This window comes from Bos javanicus, chromosome 6 (genome assembly GCF_032452875.1).
Source record: "Bos javanicus breed banteng chromosome 6, ARS-OSU_banteng_1.0, whole genome shotgun sequence".
Taxonomy (NCBI): Eukaryota; Metazoa; Chordata; class Mammalia; order Artiodactyla; family Bovidae; genus Bos; species Bos javanicus.
In genome coordinates, this window is record NC_083873.1 from 101,375,941 (window position 1) to 101,398,476 (window position 22,536).

The 22,536-nt window shown below is 37.5% G+C and overlaps 1 protein-coding gene across 12 annotated transcripts in view; it reads right to left on the reverse strand.

Annotated features, from left to right (window-relative positions):
* Positions 1 to 22,536, reverse strand: part of MAPK10 (mitogen-activated protein kinase 10) — a 619,928-nt gene that overhangs the window by 184,408 nt on the left and 412,984 nt on the right. For 8 of the 12 annotated variants that reach the window (XM_061420724.1, XM_061420726.1, XM_061420723.1 and 5 more), the window contains one exon: positions 5,050 to 5,121. The exons of 1 other annotated variant lie outside the window; for it this stretch is intronic. In XM_061420724.1, the coding sequence (XP_061276708.1) occupies positions 5,050 to 5,115 (66 nt within the window). In that variant the 5' untranslated portion in view covers positions 5,116 to 5,121. Of the gene's footprint in view, positions 1 to 5,022; positions 5,122 to 22,536 lie in introns of those variants that run through there. 3 more of the 12 variants (XM_061420729.1, XM_061420727.1, XM_061420730.1) reach the window with 2 other exon arrangements.

Consider the following 22,536-nt stretch of genomic DNA (forward strand, 5'->3'; position numbering starts at 1 on the left):
ATCATGGACACTAAGGAAATGGCTTACAATCATAAAGCTTGCAAATGGTCCAGAGATTCTAATCAGAAATTCAGGCCTGCTCGTTTTCCACCAGGGCACTATCACAGCTGCAATTGACTGCATTAACCAAACATGTATCATTCATTCATTCATTATGCAAATATTTGGTGAGAGCCCACCCTCTCAGATATTATTGTTAGTACTACAACACAGCTGTGTGCAGAGGAGACAAAATCCCAACTATGTGCTGCTAATTATTCAACAACTGGCTAGGGCTGGGGGAGGGAAGAGGACTTATCTGCACGATTTGTTTATTTACATAATGTACATATTCCTATCATGACAGATCTACCAGCCCAATATCACTGAACTTAGAGCAGGGAAAGGTGTGCACGCTCAACGCTTGTGAGCCTTGTCAGCCTGTGGGAGCTCACAGCACATCACTGAAAAACTTCCATGCCCAAGTGAAAAATGTATTCCAGCAGAGAGAAACAACATGCCAGTCACATATATTAAAAGCTGTCATGGAGGGGACAAAATAGAAAGACAAAGAGGTTGGGTAGGAAGTGTGAGATAGGCAGTGTGGAGTAGGAAGGGGCAATTTTAGATAGATAAGCAGGAAAGACTCCTCTACAAATGAATATTTGAGCCAAGTTCTAAAGGTAGTGAATGAGTGAGACAAGTGGAAGAGTATTTTAAGGAAGCGTGTCTAGGTGGCAATACCCAAGGCAAAGGCTTAGGTATTAAAGAATTTTTACCATTAGTGAGGTGGGAAGACATCTCACTGACCGAATGGTTTTTCTGTTTCATTTGTTTTCTTTTTAATCAAGGAGTGACGTGATCTCCCTTATATTTTTCAAAAATATCTCTTGATGAAGTTTTGAGAGTAAACCCCTTAAGCTCCCGCAATAACCCAGGCTTGGATCAGAATCAGCTCAGTTCAGTTCAGTAGCTCAGTAGTGTCTGACTCTTTGCGACCCCATGAACCGCAGCACGCCAGGCCTCCCTGTCCGTCACCAACTCCCAGAGTTTATCCAAACTCATGTCCATTGAGTTGGTGATGCCATCCAATCATCTCATCCTCTGTTGTCCCCTTCTCCCTCCACCTTCAATCTTTCCCAGCATCAGAGTCTTTTCAAATGAGTCAGCTCTTTGCAACACGTGACCAAAGTATTGGAGTTTCAGCTTCAACATCAGTCCTTCCAATGAACACCCAGGACTGATCTCCTTTAGAATGGACTGGTTGGATCTCCTTGCAGTCCAAGGGACTCTCAAGAGTCTTCTCCAACACCACAGTTCAAAAGCATCAATTCTTCGGTGCTCAGCTTTCTTTATAGTCCAACTCTCACACCCATACAAGACTACTGGAAAAACCATAGCCTTGACTAGATGGACCTTTGTTGGCAAAGTAATGTCTCTGCTTTTTAATATGCTGTCTATGTTGGTCATAACTTTCCTTCCAAGGAGTAAGCCTCTTTTAATTTCATGGCTACAGTTATCATCTTCAGTGATTTTGGAGCCCCCAAAAATAAAGTCAGCCACTGTTTCCACTGTTTATCCATCTATTTGCCATGAAGTGATGGGACCAGATGTCATGATCTTAGTTTTCTGAATGTTGAGCTTTAAACCAACTTTTTCACTCTCCTCTTTCACTTTCATCAAGAGGCTTTTTAGTTCTTCACTTTCACCACATTGATGGGTGGTGTCATCTGTATATCTGAGGTTATTGATATTCCTCCCGGCAATCTTGATTCCAGCTTGTGCTTCCTCCAACCCAGCGTTTCTCATGATGTACTCTGCATATAAGTTAAATAAGCAAGGTGACAATATACAGCCTTGATGTACTTCTTTTCCTATTTGGAACCAGTCTGTTGTTCCATGTCCAGTTCTAACTGTTGCTTCCTGACCTGCATACAGGTTTCTCAAGAGGCAGGTCAGATGGTCTGCTATTTCCATCTCTTTCAGAATTGTCCACAGTTTATTGTGATCCACACAGTCAAAGGCTTTGGCATGTCAATAAAGCAGAAATAGATGTTTTTCTGGAACTCTCTTTTTCGATGATCCAGCGGATGTTGGCAATTTGATCTCTGGTTCTTCTGCCTTTTCTAAAACCAGCTTGAACATCTGGAAGTTCACAGTTCACATATTGCTGAAGCCTGGCTTGGAGAATTTTAAGCATTACTTTACTAGCGTGTGAGATGAGTGCAATTGTGCAGTAGTTTGAGCATTCTTTGGCATTGCCTTTCTTTGGGATTGGAATGAAAACTGACCTTTTCCAGTCCTGTGGCCACCGCTGAGTTTTCCAAATTTGTTGGCATATTGAGTGTAGTACTTTCACAGCATCATCTTTCAGGATTTGAAATAGCTCAATTGGAATTCCACTAGCTTTGTTCGTAGTGAAGCTTCCTAACGCCCACTTGACTTCGCATTCCAGGATGTCTGGCTCTAGGTGAGTGATCACACCATCGTGATTATCTTTTGTTCGTGAAGATCTTTTTTGTACAGTTCTTCTGTGTATTCTTGCCACCTCTTCTTAATATCTTCTGCTTCTGTTAGGTCCATACCATTCCTGTCCTTTATTGAGCCCATCTTTGCATGAAATGTTCCCTTGGTATCTCTAATTTTCTTGAAGAGATCTCTAGTCTTACCATCAGAATGGATCAGAGTGGTAATGGAGAAATTGGTAAGATTCTAGATATACTTTTAAAGGGGAGCCAACAGAATTTACTGACAGATTGGATGCAAAGTGTTGTCCAAAAGCTTATTCTGAAGATTTTGTTCTAAGAAACTGGAAAGAGGGGTTAGCATTTACTGAATTAGAGCAGAGCAATCTTGACAGAAAGATCAAGTATTTGGTTTGGTATATGTGTCATTTGCTACACCTATTAGACATTTGAGCTGAGATGTAGAACAAGCAATTGGGTATATGAGCCAAGTTTCAGGGAAAGCTTTTGCTAGAGGTATAACTGGGGAGTATTCATGATATCGATAATATTTAAAACACTAGAGTTCAAATGAGAGCCCCACAAGAGAGAGCATGAATTTAGTGAAGATTTAGTTAACTACTTAACAAAAACATATTCTCAGTGCTCTGCAAGTATGAACTCACTTGTTTCTTATAAACCTATTACCTTTTCCCTTTTTACTAATTAACCGAAGCACAGTAAGGTTAACTAACTTGCCCAAGCTCACAAGTAAATTGCTAAGTGGCAGATTTAGAATTTCTAACCCAGGGTGTTCAGATTCAGAGCTTTTGTTTTGTTTTGTTTTGTTTTAATTTTAATTTTAATTAAAAGAGGATAATTACTTTATAATATTGTGGTGGTTTTTGCCATACATTGACATGAATCAGTCATGAGTGCACATGTTTCCCCCCATCCTGAACCGTTCTTCCACCTCCCTCCCTACCTCATCCCCCTGGGTTGTCCCAGAGCACCAGCTCTGAGTGCTCTGCTTCACGCATGGAACTTGCACTGGTCATCTATTTTACATATAGTAATATACATGTTTCAATGCTATTCTCTCAAATCATCCCACCCTCATCTTCTCCCACATATTCCAAAAGTCTGTTCTTTACATCTGTGCCTCTTTTGCTGCCTTGCATATACGATCGTCATTACTGTCTCTCTAAATTCCGTATATATATATATATATATATATATATATATATATATATATATATATGTTAATACAGTGTATTGGTTTTTCTCTTTCTGACCTACTTCACTCCAGATCCAGAGTTCTTATTAGAGAAATCATCTGAAAGCCTGGAAGTTTGTGGCACTACAACAATTTAGAGGCCAGGAAGATAAAATAGATCAGTAAATCCTATTCATAGAACATAATACATTTTATTTTTCCATAGAAATTCTAACTATGCTCAGCGTAGAGAGTAGATTTACCAGTGTTTTGTTTTCTTTGTACTTTTCTATATTTTCTATAGTAAGCATGTTACTTCTAGAATTAGAAAATATTGTATTAAAATAATATTATTTTGAGTTATTTTTTAAACCTCATCTCAAGGGACATATGTCATTCTGTGTATATAACCCATCTCGATGAGAAAATACAGCAAAAATCATTACAGAAAAAATGGAAGTGCTCTCTGCTTGGAGTACGATTAGAGCTACTATAAAATTTACCAGCCACATAACAATCCCCTAGTGTAAAACTGAGCTCTGTTAATGATACAATGACCACAGTCTTAAGTCAGAATGACCTAAACATACTTAGAGGAGGTACGAGCACCTCAAGTAGACTTTTTCTTAAGAATATCATTTGTATGAATACAAGAGTGCAGACCTTCTATTGTCCATGTACACTACCTCGTCACTAGTAGGTTAGCGATACCTTTATTTGTCACATTGCTGCTAGTCTTATTTGTTCCCAACTCCTGGCTAGAACAGGGCATTGAAAAACGAACTAAGGGCTGTGTGTGCATGCTCAGTTGTGTCTGACTCTTTGCGGCCTCATGGATTGTAGCCCACGAGGCTCCTCTTTCCATGGAATTTTCCAGGCAAGAATACTGGAGTGGGTTGCCATTCCCTTCTCCAGGGGATCTTCCCAACTCAGGAACCAAAACCCTGTCTCCTGCGTTGTCTGCATTGGCAGGGGGATTCTTTACCACTAGTGCCACCAGGGAAGCCAAACCAAGCACTGCCTACACACTGTTACATCTGAGTCCTGGAGACTCTGCACTTGGGGCTCATCAGTCCTGGGATCAAAAATGATATCTATTTCAGCTATTTTGATTATTTAAGCCACATTTTAAGGATTTGAAAAAGACATATTAATGCTGTTAAATATAGTAAGAAATCACTTTATACTGTGATTAAGTACAATATTTGCAATATTAAAAAGAATTCTCTTCATTCCTATTCTAAGATAAATGAACTGGGGGAAAAAAATCTAGGCATCCAATTCTACTCCCTAGGCTACTTTTAATTCTACATAAACACTAACTTTAGTGTGAAACGTGCAAGATGAAATGGCAAAATGGAAATACAAGGGAATATACTGTACCTTGTTTTACCTGTAAGGAACACACACCTGACAAAAGGCAATTTTCACATCCAAGGTTGGTTCACTGCAGTAGTACAATAAATGGAGGCTCATAAATACCTACAGAAAAAAAGGGGGCATGAATTGCTAACTCACCTAATCATTCATTATTTAATAGTTATAAACTTTAGTATAATTTGAATTATACACAAGGTGTCATGCACAACATATATTTGGCATAATCCTTTTCAGACCAGTGCTAGGTACTTTTAACAAACTGCAAATATTAAATGAAATAAGGTAAAAAAGGTCTTATCATCTATCCTGATGGATGTCATCACAATCATGAAGACTAGATATAAGAAACTGAATATACCTCATATGTTAAAGTTAATTACATCCTATCACAGAGCACTTTCAGTTCTGGGCTTTCCTGATGGCTCAGATGGTAAAGAATCTGCCTGCAATGCAGGAGACCCAGGTTAGAACCTTGGGTCAGGAAGATTCCCCTGGAGAAATGAATGGCCAACCCGCTCCAGCATTCTTAGCTGGAGAATCCCATGGACAGAGGAGCCTGGTAGGCTATAGTCCATGGGGTCAAAGTTAAGTACATCTTATCACAGAGCACTTTCAGTTGTAGGCATCTAATTCTTAAAAATATCAAATATATGTTCAAGAAGATATATATAAGAATATTTATTGTAGAATTAAGGGCTTCCCCGGTGGTTCAGCAGTAGAGAATCCGCCTGCAATGCAGAAGAGGCAGGAGACTCTGGTTCAGTTTCTGGGTCCAGAAGATCCCCTGGAGAAGGAAAAGACAACCCATTCCAGTTTTTTTACCTAGATAAGCCCATGGACAGGAGAACCTAGTGGGCGATAGTCCATACGGTCGCAAAGAGTCAGACGGGACTGAAGCAACTGAGCACACACTCAAAAAAAACTTAATTTATAATAAAATTACAGACAGGACTTGGAGTAATTGAATCAGAGCTTAGGGTATCAGCATAGATAAACATTTCAAACATGATGCTGAATGGGGAAAAAGTATCTTTCAAAAAAGTATCAATATCATTATTAATGTAAAATTTTGAAGTACATAAAATAATATAAATTGCTTTGTTATCTAACCATAGAGTAAAAAAGATACTATATTAACATGTGTTTAATCGTGGTGGTAAGAAAAGATTTCAAGTATATTATTTTCTGTATGTTTCTTAAAACTCCTAAAGTTTTAAGGAGAGGATAATAATCTAGAGGTGGAAGTGCCAAATCAGGTATTGGTTATTTGGAAATGATGAGGCAGCATCAGAAAAATCCAACTGAAATCTTATTCAGTTCAATTGAACACACTTGATTGAATATTTATTATGCAAAAGATACAATTCTGTGATTAAACAATTTTAAAGCCACTATTGACAAAGACTTCTGTTTCAGGCAATATGAATGGCAAGATATCCTGAAAACCACTTTCAGTGCAAAAAGTGTTAAAAAGGTTAGATGAAAGAGACAAAATATTTTTAAAATGCATAGCTGAGCTGCTCAAAAAGAAAAAAGGGTAAGAAGAATTCTGCGAGACTGAAAACAAAGTGAAAGGATCCATGCGGAGAAGTAAATGAGCTGAACCCGTCACTTGTGCGCAGACCATCTGCTGATGTCTGAAGATCAGAACCTTAGCTTTTAAAGGGCAGCAGGCAAGAAGCCGAAGCTTGGAGCTGATCTGTGACGGGTAGTCACACTGGAAACACCTGCATAACATTTACTACAAGAAGTTCCAAACAAAACTCGGGAACAAGCAAAATAATTCCAGAAGTTCAGAATTGCAAATATATACACACATATATATTTTTTACATTGGAATGTGTGTAGATTTTTTAAATACAAAAAAAGAATGGCAGGAGTAGAATATATAAGACATTTCTGAAGAACAAGGTGGATATTTGAGGGGGTTGGGAGAGAATTGCTCTACCAGACAAGATTTAATATAAAGCTGTAGTATGTAAAGCTACATGGTATTGATGCCGAGAGAGTTGCTCATTCATGTCCGACTCTTTGTGGCTCCATGGACTGTAGCCCACCAGGCTCCTCTGTCCATGGGGTTCTCCAGGCAAGAATACCGGAGTGGGTAGCCATTCTCTTCTCCGGGGGATTTACCCGACCCAGAGATCGAACTGGGGCCTCCTGCACTGCAGGCAGATTCTTTAACATTTGGGCCACCAGGGAAAGAAAGTGAAAGTGGAAGTGAAAGTCTCAGTTTTGTCCGACTCTTTGGCATCCCATGGGCTATACAATCCATGGAATTCTCCAGGCCAGATTACTGGAGTGGGTAGTTGTTCCCTTCTCCAGAGGATCTTCCCAAACCAGGAATGGAACAGGGGTCACCTATATTGTGGGCGGATTCTTTGTCAGCTGAGCCAACCAGGGAAGCCCAAGAATAGTGGAGTGGGTAAGCCTAACCCTTCTCCAGAGGATCTTCCTAACCCAGGAATCGAACCCAGGTCTCCTGCATTGCAGGTGGATTCTTTACCAGCTGAGCTATCAGAGAAGCCTGACTAATAGATCAGAGAGCCCAGAAGCAGATGCTTACATACATGGAATCAAACAGATAATGTTATGTTAATGTAGATGTTTAAACCTGATTATATTAAAGATACCTGGGAAAAGATGAAACTTTGCATTAAACCATGCAGAGACAATTAGTCATGAATACTGGGGCAAGGGGAAAAGGACATACACCCTTTGCTAAGAGACAGTTGCTTCTCGTATTTGTGCAAGTCTTACAGGCAGAGGCGCTGGCTGCCTTTATTCCAGACTATGTTCTCAAGGATAGTTATAAGAAAAAACAGCCTTGGAAGGGAAAGATGCCACTCTCTGGAGTATAAGGCAGGTTTTATTACTATCTATTATCCAGTATAATATAGACAAGGTGCCCCTCTAGGTTAAAGGTAAGGCGTGCTAACCTCCCACTACAAGAGACCCTCTTCTGTAACACAACTCACTGTTTGTGTGGTAGTCATCTGACCTTCCTTGAGTCACCCTATGGGAACTGGGTTTGAGAAACTGGCGTGAATTCTGACACTGTAGCTCCTGCTATTAATGTGAGTAGTAAAGAACTTTTCACCTGACTCGGGAACTGCGTTTCTTCTGCCCCAGCATCCTCTGGCAGGCTACTTTGTTAGCTTGCAGGCAGAGTAACATCTTAGACTGTTAAAAGTTCTTCACAATCTCTACCTCACATTGTATACAAAACACAATTCCAGATGGATAAAATTGTTCAAGAAAGCCCAAACTTTAAATAATATGGAAGGAAATGTAGTTGAATATCTGAAAAATACATCATAAATAATATGCAAGTTGGTGGGAGTTGGGAGGGAAGTTCAAGAGGGAGGGCATATGTGTATACCTGTGGCTGATTCATGTTGATGTATGGCAGAAACCATCACACTACTGTAAAGTAATTACCCTCCAATTGAAATAAAATTTAAAAAAAACAAACATGTAAGTTGCTACCTTATAAAGGAAACTGTTGACAAAACAGACTACTTAAAATGAATCATTTCTGTTTATGAAAAAATGTGACAGGGTAAAAAAAAGTAGGCCATAAATTCAGAAAAGATATTTGACAGACACATAACCAGAGGAAGATTCATCCAGAATCTATAAAGAGCCCCTAAAATATGAGAATAAAAAGGCAGAGAATCCACAAGAAGAATGGACAATAAAAAATGGACTACATTTCATAGAAAAAGAAATATAAAAGCTTTCATAAATATATGTGTAATTTTAAGCCACACTGAGATACTATTTTATACCTATCAAATTGATAAAAACTGAAAAGTATGATAATGTTCAGTTTTTACAAAGCAGTTGCTCAGATGGGGATGTTTATACACTGCTCATAGTTATACACAACTGGCAGTTAGAATAACCAAATTCAGGGGCAAAATAGCACTAGGAAATAAACTTCTGCATACCCTGCTGCTGCTGCTGCTAAGTCGCTTCAGTCGTGTCCGACTCTGTGCGACCCCATAGACGGCAGCCCACCAGGCTCCCCCGTCCCTGGGATTCTCCAGGCAAGAACACTGGAGTGGGTTGCCATTTACCACCCAGCAATTCTATTTCTATACATATTTCCAGAGACACTCTTGTGTTTTGCTACCAGGATACACATAAAAGGCAGTTCATGAGAATACTTTTGTAATGGTAAAATAAATAATAAAAACTAATACTAGGAAAAAACAAATAATCATAGAAAGACCAATGAATAAACTATGGTACATTCATTGAGTACAAAGCAATGAAATGGTTGTTCAAAGAAACAAACATCCAGGTGACACAATATCATAAACATTTTAAACAAATGAAAAGAAATCCTACAGTATGTAGTTTCTTTTTTCTTTGATTGGGCTTCTTTTGTTCAGCAAAATGCTTTTAAATGTATCTATGTTGGCATAAATATCAATAATAGTTCTATTTATTGCTGAGTAAAATGTATCAGTTAATTTATCTATTCTGCTTTTAGACATTAGAGGTGTTTCTAATTTTTGGATATCAATAATGTTGCATGAACATTTATGTACATGTATTTTTGCACAAATATGTTTTCATTTCTTTGGGGAAAATATCTAAAGAGGGAATTGTTGGGTCATTGGATAAGGATATATTTAACTTATTAAAAACTGTTAGACACATTGGCTACCCACTGTAGCAATGCATAAAAATTCAGTTGCTTCACATCCTTGCCAACAATTGGAGTTATCAGTTTTCTAAATTTTAGTCAGTATTTAGTAATATTTCATTATAGTTTTATTTTTTTACTTCCCTGATGACTAATAGTGTTAACAACTTTTCCATGTGTTTATTGGCCATTTATTTATTTTATTTGGTGAAGTGCCTTTTCAAGTACTTTGTCCATTTGGTGAGACTGTAAATAGGGGAAGGGGGTTGTCTTTTTATAGAAATTTCAGAAATTCTCTATTTCAGGTAAAAGTTTACTATTACTTACATGTATTATGAATATTTTCTTTCAGTCTGTAGCTTACATATTCAGGTTACTAATGTTGTTTTTCAGTGAATAATAATTTTATGAAATTTATTTTACAATTTTTTTCCTTTAATTATTAGTGTTTTCTTGATTTTGTTAGGGCTCTTTGCCCACCCCAAGTTCATTAGGATTTTCCTGCACATTTTCTTCATGAAGCTTGACATTGTTATTTTTATTTTTAGGTCTGTGATACCTCTCCAATAAATTTCAATTCATGCTATGATGTATATGTTGAGATTCACTTTTATTTCCTTAATGATACCCAGCGGCTCAAACATTCTTGGTGAAAAGACTTTCCTTTCCATATTGAGTTGTCTGCTGTCTTCGTTCAATTGACTGCACCAGTGTAAGTCTATTTCAGCACTCCATTCTATTCCATTTATCTGTTGTCTATCTTTAACCCAATACCATCCTGTCTTGATTACTGTAGATTTATAATAGTCTTAAAATTAGGTAAATACTTCAAAATTTTGTTTTTATTTGGGAGACTAGTCGAGGTCTCTGCATTTCCACATTAATTTTAAAATCAGCCTAGTGTTTCAAAATATTAATAAGTTAAAAAAGAAAACCTTCTAAAATGTTGTTTTGGATTGCATTGGGAAGAACAGATATCTTAAAGTTGAGTGTTCTATCCACCACAATCATAGTATATTTGTCCATTTACTTGAGTACTCTCTAATTTATCTTGGTAATGTTTTGCAGTTTACAGTATATAAATATACCTTATACGTTTTTTAAGTTTACTCTTAAACATTTATATTTTTGATGCAATTATAAATGACATTTTCATTTTCACTTCCTAAACACTCATTTCTAAAAATAGTCAATTTTTGTAAGTGACCTTATATTTAGAAGCTTGCTAAATTCACTTATTATGTGTGTGTTAGTCACTTGGTCGTGTCCAACTCTTCAGTACCCCACACACTGTAGCCTGCCAGGCTCCTCTGTCCATGGATTCTCCAGGCAAGAATACTGGAGTGGGTTGCCATTTCCCTTCTCCAGGGGATCATCTTGATCAACAGATTGAACTCAGGTCTTCTGCATTGCAGGTGAATTCTTTCCTGTCTGAGTCACCTAAATCTAGTAAATATTTTGCTGATAGTTTAGGAGTTTCTTTACACACAAAAATGTCTTCAGTGAAGACAGTTTTTGCTTTTTCCTTTCCAGTATGCCTTTTATTTTTTTCAGCTAATTGTCCTGCCTTTGAAACAACATTGAATAGAAGTGATGACTTGCTGATAATCTCTGCCTTTTAACAGATCCACATATCCATTTTCATTTAAATTATGAACATTAAGTCCATCATCATACAATTAGTTTTGAATGTGTGTGTGCTAAGTCGTTTCAGTCTGTTTCAACTCTGAGAGTCTATAGACTGTAGCCTGTCAGTCTCCTCTGTCCATGAAATTCTCCAGGCAAGAATACTGGACTGGGTAGTAAGGCCCTCCTCCAGGGGAATCTTCCCCGGGATCAAAACCACATCTTTTATGTCTCCCGCATTGGCAGGCGGGTTCTTTACCACTAGCGCCACCTGGGAAGTCATTAGTTTTGTATTTATTCTTTTATCCCAATTTTCTGGAAGAGCCTTTCTGTAAGAATTGAGTATTGGTTTGTTTCCCATTTTATTTTACATAATAAGTTATTATTTATACTTCTTTTTCTTTTATTAATGAGTGTTGCTCTAGAGTTTGCAATCTTCATTTTTAATTTTTAGTAAATTAGATTCAAATAATATTATTCTACTCCAAACATGTAGTTTTAAAAACTTACAATGGTATGCTTCAATTTTCACCTCTAATCCTTTAAGATACTGTTATCATATGCTTTATTTATACATATTTTATAAACCCTACAGCACATTGCTATTATTTTTCCTTTGCGTAAGTCATTCTATTTTAAAGAAATTAAGAATTTACAAAGAAAAGTATTTTATATTTAATCATATATTCTGTGTGTAGTCCTTTCACACCTCTAAGTTTATTTTTAAGCACTTTTATTCTTATATTTTCATGTTATTATAAATGACATTTTTATTTCATTTCCATTTTCCAAATGCTCATTTTCAGCATTTAAAAGATGATTTTCCAAGATTTCCTGGTGGTCCAGTGGTTAAGACTTCGCTTTCCAATGGAGGGGGTGTGGGTTCCATCCTTGGTCAGGGAGATAAGATCCCACATGCCTTGAGGCCAAAAACCCAAAACACAAAACAGAAGTAATACTGTAACAAATTCAGTAAAGACTTTAAAAATGTTCTACTTCAGAAAAAAAAAAGGGGGTTGTTCCCTTGCTGTTTCACTACCTCGTGTGTGCGTGCGTGCTCAGTCACTCGGTCATGTCCACTCTGTGACGTTATGGACTGTAGCCTGACAGGCTCCTCTGTCCATGGGATTTTCCAGACACGAATACTGGAGCTAGTGGCCATTTCCTCCTCCAGGGGACCTTCCCGTAGAGTGCATTAAATGGGGAAATGTTCTCCCGGCCACTCTCAGTCTTTTCCTTCTTCTCACAGCACTTTGTTCATACTTTAATTATGAGTATCTTGTAATACTGTAACTGTTCATATGTTTGCTCCATACTATATTATGACCTTTGGGGGAAATGATTCTGTTCTATTCACGCTCACAACACCAGGACAGAGCACTACTCGTAGTGTATAGTTAACGTCAAATAAATGTTTATTGAATAAAAAAAGAATCAAAGGAAAAAAGCTTCTTTCCTTCTCTACCACAAATCTAAGTATTTTCACTATCTTCTCATATTGAGACCTGTGAATTTTCAACAAATTTGATCCAAACAAATTAGTAATGAGGAGTCTGCAGTAGTGAAAGTACGAAAGAGCCTAGCAAAGACAACCTCAGAAATCTTAGCAAGCAGGAATGTTTTTGTTCTGTACTGCTGACCTGGACATGTGGGAAATAACATCCAGCCCACCCACCTGAAATGAACAATGTATTTTCATTTTTAATGAATGAATAATCTTTCTATGAAAAGCAAGTATCTTGACCTTTCCTGATTCGCATTATAAAGATTCCAAATGTATTAATTGCACCTATGGCCAAGTCACTAAATCAAGGCAGAAGCTTCTGGTTCTACAAAGGGACATTAAGAGAAAAAGGACACTCAGTATGATAATTCTAGTGAATTACAGAAAGCTAGTCTGGTAATTATATTTCCTGATAGCATGGTAGAGAACATCTGGCACCATTACATAGAAACAGCATAAATGGCCAGGGCATTATCCTGACATTAGTCTACAATGGAATTAGTGAGAGCATCTTGGTATCTATGAATAGCTTGAAAAGGGAGGGGATGATAACTGGGGGAGTTTAGTGCTTTCAATTACTGGTTGTTCTTTTGGGAAAACCCCCATATGTTCATTTCTTGCCATGTACTCTACTGAGTTCCTCCTCATTACATGCCTATAGGAGTTAATGGCTACTCTGAGCAGAACAGTAGGCCAAATTGTATGAATGAGATACACTTGAGAATTCATTAGGCTAAACTGGTGCACAGCAGTTGCTATAAAAGAATGCAACTATGATGTGTTTTAATAGCTTAGATCAATACTTAAATTCTTTTGTATGTGAGATGTGCCAGCTAAACCACAGGAAGCTTGAGAATCTTTGCAGATGAAAAAATCAAATTGTTCTGGGCAGCTCCAGGCTCCCATGGTTTGTCACTGAAATGCAATATATAGAGGGGAAGACCAAATGACCTACTGATTCCAAAAATAGCCTAAGGTCCAGCAGTTGCCAAGGTGAGTTGGTACACAACAAACTCATTGTAAATAATTTTTGTATTTCATACATCTCTCATTTATTATAAATGACTAACAGCCTGCAAGCATATATACAATATTTAAATACAAAGTCACTGTTAATTACAAAACACTGCTTCTTCTATGCCCAAAACAATTCTCCCAACTATATGCAGAAAAAAAGTAATTATATCTTAAAACTAGTAATTATCTTTCCAAGTGCTGATACAGAAAATGAAATTAAATTTAATTCTATTAACAACTGTTTATATGTTCACTTTAAAATATTATTAAGTCTTTACATCCATGGACTATCATTTAGAGCAGGACTCAGCAAGCTGTAGTCCATGGACCAAATTCAACTCACTGCTGCTGCTGCTGCTGCTGCTAAGTCGCTTCAGTCGTGTCCAACTCTGTGCGACCCCATAGACAGCAGCCCACCAGGCTCCCCCGTCCCTGGGATTCAACTCACTACCTGCTTGTAAATAAAGTTTTATTGGAACACAGCCCATTGATTCATTTACATATTATCTAAGGCTGCTTTTACACTATTGTGGCAGAGCTGAGTAATTGTAGGAGGGAATATATGGCCTGCAAAGTCTAAAATATTTACCATCTCACCATTTACAAAAATGATTGCCTCTGATGAGAGCACTCTTCCCACAAACATCTAGGAGAACATGATTAACTTCAGGAAATATGCTATCTCCTTTCAAGGAATCAGTGCTTGTCTACCTCTAAAAGCTGCTGCTGCTGCTGCTAAGTCACTTCAGTCGTGTCCGACTCTGTGTGACCCCATAGACGGCAGCCCACCAGGCTCCCCTGTCCCTGGGATTCTCCAGGCAAGAACACTGGAGTGGGTTGCCATTTCCTTCTCCAATGCATGGAAGTGAAAAGTGAAAGTGAAGTCGCTCAGTCGTGTCTGACTCTTAGTGACCCCACGGACTGCAGCCTACCAGGCTCCTCCATCCATGGGATTTTCCAGGCAAGAGTACTGGAGTGGGGTGTCATTGCCTTCTCCGCCTCTAAAAGCTAAGTATCTCTTAAAATACTATTTATATAACAAGATGATTCCTTCCACAGAAGTCCTCTGATAAGCTTATTTAGCAGAAGTAAAGCAATAGAGACCAAAATGTAAGCGATGGGTTGTTGTATTTTGTTGTTTAGTCGCTAAGTTGTGTCTGACTGTTTTGCAACCAGAGATGGGGGAAAGAGGCAAATGAAGAAGAAATGGAGTGGAGTATTAAGAGATAGAACATATCAAATAAAAGATGTATAAATGGTGGAATTCAACAACTCAAGAACTATAACATGCACAAACCTTGTTGAGCTTTCTGAATTTTGGACAAACAGCATTGCTTCCAGTCCTGGGAACCCGGTAAAGTTAGCTAACGGAAACTCATGTCATAAAGCTCTACATGTGCTGGGTAAAATATAACAAAAAATTAACAGACAGCTGAATTTATAGTAAAAAAAGAAAACTGCCAGTGATGTTGAAGTTAATAAGCTTACAAAATCTGAGTGTGCACATCTCTTCCCACCTCCATGCTCAATGACACTTCTTCAGTTTTTTAAACTTGGCTATGCTGGGGATATGCTACAAACCTGAGCACTTTTTCTCAGAGAGCTTATAATTAAACATCTACTAACACACCACTGGAAGTTACCAGGTACCGAAAATGATAGAGAAAAAAAAAACCTGAAAGATGAATCATATATTTTCTATAAATATCATGAGGAAAGCAAACATCACAAGTGAGAATCGTCAGATACTATAAAAGAAATATTACAACACCACAAGAATTTCAGACATGACAGAAAAAAACAGAAAGACCATATGTAGGAATGAGAAAAATAATTAAAGAGTCAAAATAAATGTGATAAGAAATAAGCTAGTGATGTGATAAAAGGAAAAATGGATAGATTTGAAAATGAACTAAATAGAAATTGTGAAAAACGTAGCTTTAAAATTAAAAGCCTTATAGATTAAACAGGTTAAACTAAAACAGTTGAGCTAATGAACTGGTAGGACATTCACAGAAATTTGTGACAGAATAATAAAGAGATGAAAAATATGAAAGATTGAGAGACATATGCAATACAAGGTCAAAAATAAATATAATGGGAGTTCCAGAAAGAACAAAGCAAATAAACAGAAAATGCAAAGGGGCAATATCTGAAGTAATAATGAAGTAATAACATGAATTTAATTCTTAAAAACTGAAAAACATAATGAAGTACTTAGCAGGATAGATAAGGATATATCCATGCCTAGAAATATCATGACCAACTGTAGAAGAGCCAACACAGTGATAAAATCTTAAAAACAATTAGAGATAAGAGTCAGAATCCCCAGAAAATAATGATGGGACTGAAGGAAGACTGATGGGCATAAAATAAAGTGGGTAGGAAAAATGATGTTTTAGAAATAAACCAATTAAAACACACTATAGAACTAACATATTAAGAACAATAAAACGTACAAACAAAAGAGATCAGTTTATCACCAACATATAATAGAAAGAAAAGTGCTCTAATGTTGATAAGAAAAATTCTAATTTTGATGAGGAGACATAGTATGATTGGCAACCAGCTGAAAGAGAACTAAATAACACTGGGGATATTCTTCCTCCTTTACCAAAGAGAGATACAGACACCAAGCAAAGTGGTCAGTACAACAGAAAATCCCAATACAAAAGATGGCTACCAAAGTAATTTTTTAAAGGGCTTCGATCTTCATAGTGAAGAAATAAAAAATAAGATAGCATTTATTCACCAAGGGCTTCCCTGGTGGCTCAGATTGCAAATAATCTGCCTACAAAGCAGGAGACCCAGGTTCAATTTCTGGGTTGGGAAAATCCCCTGGTAAAAAGCAATGTTTATCCACTCCAGTATTCTTGCCTGGAGAATCTCGTGGATAGAGGAGCTGAAGTCCATGGGGTCTCAAAAAGTCAGACACAAACTCAGTGACTAACACTTTCACTTTTCACTCTTTACTCACCAAATTGAGGAATTTTTTTTGATGAAACAATATTAAATGCAGAGAAACAGACGTACCCTGCTCTCCTCCCCCCAAACATTCATTTTGCTCAATACTTCACTCATGTTTACCCAATATAAAATATGCACTAAATAAATACTTGTTGAGTGAATCAATAGGTGTTGCAAATAAATATCCATGCACTAAGGGGGCAGTTGACAACAGGTATTCAATTGCTTAAAAATGCATTTAAGACAAGTAATTCTGTACCTAAGAATTTGTGCTAAAGATATAATCAAATATCTTACAAACATCTAAGAATGTTCACCACAGCACTATATATAGTAAAATAATTGCAAAATAAAGTGTTCAGTAAAATGGATTAATAATTACTGTAAAACCATATATCATAATTCCATTTAAGCATTTATAAATTATAAGATGGATGAATGTTCACAATATATTATAAAGTGGAAAAACATAACAGAAATATATTACAATATGTCCTCAGTCTTTTGGGCATCCCTGGTGAACCAGTGGTAAATAATACTCCTGCCAATGCTGGAGACAAAGGTTCAGTTCCTGGGTGGGGAAGATCCCCTGTAGGAGGAAAAGGCAACCCACTCCAGTAATCCTGCCTCGGAAATCCCATGAACAGAGGAAGCTGGTGGGCTACAGTCCATGGGGTCGCAGAAAGTCAGACACTATTTGGTGACTAAACAGAAAAACAAGTTCAATCTTGTAAAAACTAAATGGATATGGATAGATATGAATATAATTTTACAGAGCTAGAAATGTGCTTTGTGCTTTTATGTATTTTCCAGTTTCTACAATGAAGACTACCTCTTTTTAATAAGGAAAAATGTTATTACAGGATATGGTAAAATAACAGATGCAAAGCTTTTAAGTGAAATAAAACACAGCAAACATCTAAGCAACTTCTTTTCACAGATTAGAAACTTGAGGCCTAATGGTAAACAGTTAGTAAATCTTCCAAATTCATATACGTCATCAGTGAGGCAATAAGGACTCTAATCCGAATGTCCCAAACGCTATGCAGTAAACACAGGTTAAGATTCCTCAAAATGTTGGCTGGCAAACATTTTAAATATACCAGTGATGGCCTCTGAGGCTTCTGAGATGGCTCAATGGTAAACAACACACCTACCAATGCAGGAGATGTGGGTTTGATCCCTGGGTGGGGAAGAGCCCCTGGAGAAGGAAATGGCAACTCCCTCCAGTATTCTTGCCTGGAGAATTCCGTGGATGGAGGAGCCTGGCGGGCTAAAGCCCATAGGGTCGCAAAAGAGTTGGACCCGGCTAAACAACAACAAAAATAGCCTCTGACCAACTGATTTTTTTTCCTCTTCTAAATGCTCCTAAAATTCATGTATATGGGGTTTGCATCCAGACACAAGTGTTTTACTTATTTTTCTAGAATATCCCGTATACAATTACATTAACACAGAGAAACAAGATTTTTATCATCCTTATAATTTATAAATCTAATAAAATGTTTCTTGAATTGCTTCTAGTGGGTTTAACAGACACCTCCATTTCAGATCTCATTATCACAAAACTTATTTTGTCTAGGCGTGAGATCGAAACTACTATATTTTTGCCTGGTTATATCTTTTTTGTCATGACATTTTCCATCTAAATATCAAGAAGTATAAAGTTCGGCTCCTCTGTTACTGCAAGAAACCCTGGGTATCTCCCACCACCACAGACATGATCATATTCACAGAAAACTCAGCATCTGACATCTGCATGCTCCATTCACCCACAGTCATTTGTAGGTTTGTGTGTGTGTACACATGTGAATTACATGTGGTCTTTTTTCCTAAATAGGTACCCGAGGTAAAGGGAAAAGAAAGTTGTGTCTGACTCTTTGAAATTCCATGGACTGCAGCCTGCCATGCTCCTCTGTCCATGGAATCCTCCAGGCAAGAACACTGGAGTGGGCAGCCATTCCCTTCTCCAAGGCATCTTCCCGACCCAGGGATTGAATCCTGCATTGCAGGCAGATTCCTTACCTTCTGAGCCACCAGGGAAGCCCCAGATAAGGGAAAAGATGATTTTTTTTCCTTAGTGATTCCACATTAACAATATTTGTAAAGCATGGAGCAGAATGTTTTTTATAGAGTAAGAGTTAACTATGTATCTTTATACATACATTTGATTAGATAAGTAAATAACATTTCACATCACAGAGGATAAGACATACAGATTACAAGCCCCAAAGAGTAAAAATAGACAAAATGTTTGTAGTTTTATTTTGATTTTTAGTCCGAATTACTTATGATATGTATAACCATTTTTGTACTAACTTCACTTTAAAAGGAAAATTTGAATTCTTAGCACATGAAGTGAATGAATATATGTATATATCCAGTATCCACTCTGTCAGGTGCTACAGAGAGGACTCCAAGTATGAAAGTGAACAATTCAAAGATAAAAGGTAAAAATTAGTGCCTTTAATGAATTCCCATTAAATTAAAATACTGTACATATATATATATAGGTTTTTTTTTATCCTCAGAGTTCAAAATTTTCTATATTAGAGTACTTTTTAAAAATTTTTCTAAGGATGGAGTTTTCTAAGGATGTTTATTTTAACACAGATGGGCATAATAATATGCTTTAAGCCAGAAAAAGCAATAAACCTTTGGGCAATCCATTTAAAAGGCAAAATAAAATCCAATTCCACTGAACAAGTAGCATTATTGCCTTAATTATGCATCCCCAGAATAACTAGGCCAACAGGGGCTATTAATTAGGTGAAATGTCAACTTGAATCTTTGAGAGGTGTTGAACTTACAACGAACAAATCCATCCCTTAAGTGATGCGGAAAAAAATCTAACAATGTAATGAGAAGAATAAATTCAGAGGTCACTTTATCTTCCAGTCACTTAGCAACTGAATTGGAGTGAAGAGGGCAAGAGGGAAATGATTTGTAAAAATAATTAACCATAAACTCTGAAGCAGACATTAGTACAGAGGAAGCAGTTTTTTCCCAGGGCTTCAAGCCAACTCTCCTAGTAGAAACATATTTATTTATCGTCACACAAAGCCCCAGAGATAAGGCTTACCACCATTTCTTTTTTCCATACATTCCTCTGTCCCTGCCAACTTCTTCTTTCTACTGCTCTACTTCACACACACACACACACACACACACACACACACGCAAAACTAAAGCCATGTTCTTTGTCTTCTTCACACCCTCTTTCCACCTCGGGTTTGCAGGACAGATTCCTCTTACTAGCCTCTTGCTGCAGGCACAATTAGCACACATCCTATTTTGCACAGCCAAATCTTTTTAAATTCTAAAGTAAAGCACAGCGCAGATAGACTTAGCATCAAACAGAGTGAAGTCAGAAAGAGAAAAATAAATATCATATACTAAGTTGCTCCAGGAGTGTCTGACTCTGAGACCCTATGGATCTTAGCCCACTAGACTCCTTTGTCCATGAGATTTCCTAAGCAAGAATACTGGGGTGGGTTGCCATTTCCTTCTCCAGGGGATCTTCCCAAACCAGGGATCAAATCCACTTCTCTTATGTCTCCTGCATTGCCCACCTGGGAAGCACATACGTGGAATCTAGAAAAATGATGCAGACACAGACGTAGAGAACAAATATATGGATACCAAGGTGGTGAGAGGAATTGGGAGATTCGGACTGACAGATACACACTTTTGATACTATGTACAAAATAAATAACTAATGAGAAGTACTGTGTAGCACAGGGAACTCTACTTAATGCACTGTGGTGACCTAAATGGGAAAGAAATCCAAAAAAGATGGAATATATGTATACCTATAGCTGATTTAATTTGCAGTACAGTAAAAACACAATATTTTATTTTTTTTATTTTTAAATTTTATTTTATTTTTAAACTTTACACTATTGTATTGGTTTTGCCAAATATCGAAATGAATCCGCCACAGGTATACATGTGTTCCCCATCCTGAACCCTCCTCCCTCCTCCCTCCCCATACCATCCCTCTGGGTCGTCCCAGTGCACCAGCCCCAAGCATCCAGTATCTTGCATCGAACCTGGACTGGTGACTCATTCCATATATGATATTATACGTATTTCGATGCCATTCTCCCAAATCATCCCACCCTATCCCTCTCCCACAGAGTCCAAAAGACTGTTCTATACATCAGTGTCTCTTTTGCTGTATTTTAAAGCAACTATACTGCAACTATACTTTGACTTCCCTGGTAGCTCAGATGGTAAAGTGTCTGTTTACAATGTGGGAGACCTGGGTTCGATCCCTGGGTCAGGAAGATCCACTGGAGAAGGAAATGGCAATCCACTCCAGTACTATTGCCTGGGAAATCCCATGGACAGAGGAGCCTGGTAGGCTACAGTCCATGGGGTCACAAAGAGTCGGACACGACTGAGCGACTTCACTTACTTATACTTTGGCTACCTGATGTGAAGAACTGACTCATTGGAAAAGACCCTGATGCCGGGCAAGACTGAAGGCAGGAGAAGGGGACGAAAGAGGATGAGATGGTTAGATGGCATCACCAACTCGATGGACATGAATTTGAGCAAGCTTCAGGAGTTGGGAATGGACAGGGAAGCCTGGTATGCTGCAGTCCTTGGGATCACAGAGAGTCGGACATGACTGAGTGACTGAACTGACTGATAGTCCAATGAAAATTAATTTAAAATATAAGCACAAATTTAAGGAACCAAAATTGTAAACAGCTATTCATTTCATTTAGTAACATATTTCTTTATATTAGAGTAAAGAAAGAAAAGGAGGATACTTGGGATATGACCAACACAAACTCATATCACAACCCATTTATTCCAGCAGAATAAATCATAAATTCATATGAGGTCAAACGTCCCCTCAATTTATTCTTTTAAATTAATTTTTTTAAAGTGGATATTTTAAAAGTATGTTTATTATAAGAATAATGTGTGTGCTTAGTCATTCAGTTGTGCCTGACTCTTGCAACCCCATGACTGTAGCCCGTCAGGCTCCTTGGTCCATGGGATTTTTCAGGCAAGACTCCTAGAGTAGATTGCTATTTCCTCCTCCAGGTATAAGAATAATATGTCTGTAATTTTAGGAAATGTAGTAATATACAGTAATATTGTCTTGTGGTTATTACAAAGATTGTAGCAGGTTTAACCAAGTAATACTTAACCTTTTAGAAAAAACTATTTTCTTTAATAATAATTAAATTAGGAGACAATTTGAAGATTTTTCTCTTTAGATAATTATTTCATGGAAAAAATATTTTATATTCTTTAAGTAGAATATTTATTTTCTTGCATTTAAATTGTTTTAATTATCCGCTAGTGTAACCCATCGGAGAAGGCAATGGTACCCCACTCCAGTATCCCATGGACGGAGGAGCCTGGTAGGCTGCGGTCCATGGGGTCGCTAAGAGTCGGACAGACTGAGCTACTTCACTTTCACTTTTCACTTTCATGCATTGGAGAAGGAAATGGCAACCCACTCCAATGTTCTTGCCTGGAGAATACCAGGGACAGGGGAGCCTGGTGGGCTGCCATTGATGGGGTCACACAGAGTCGGACACGACTGAAGTGACTTAGCAGCAGCAGCAGCAGCGTAAGCCATAGATTATGAAATGAAGTTAGGAGAAGGCAAAAAACATCTACTGAAAATCATCTACAGGCAGAATTCTCTGCTAAGTGCTTTTTATGATAATTAATTGTTTAATATTTTTTCAGAAATACATATATGAACAACAGTGTATCT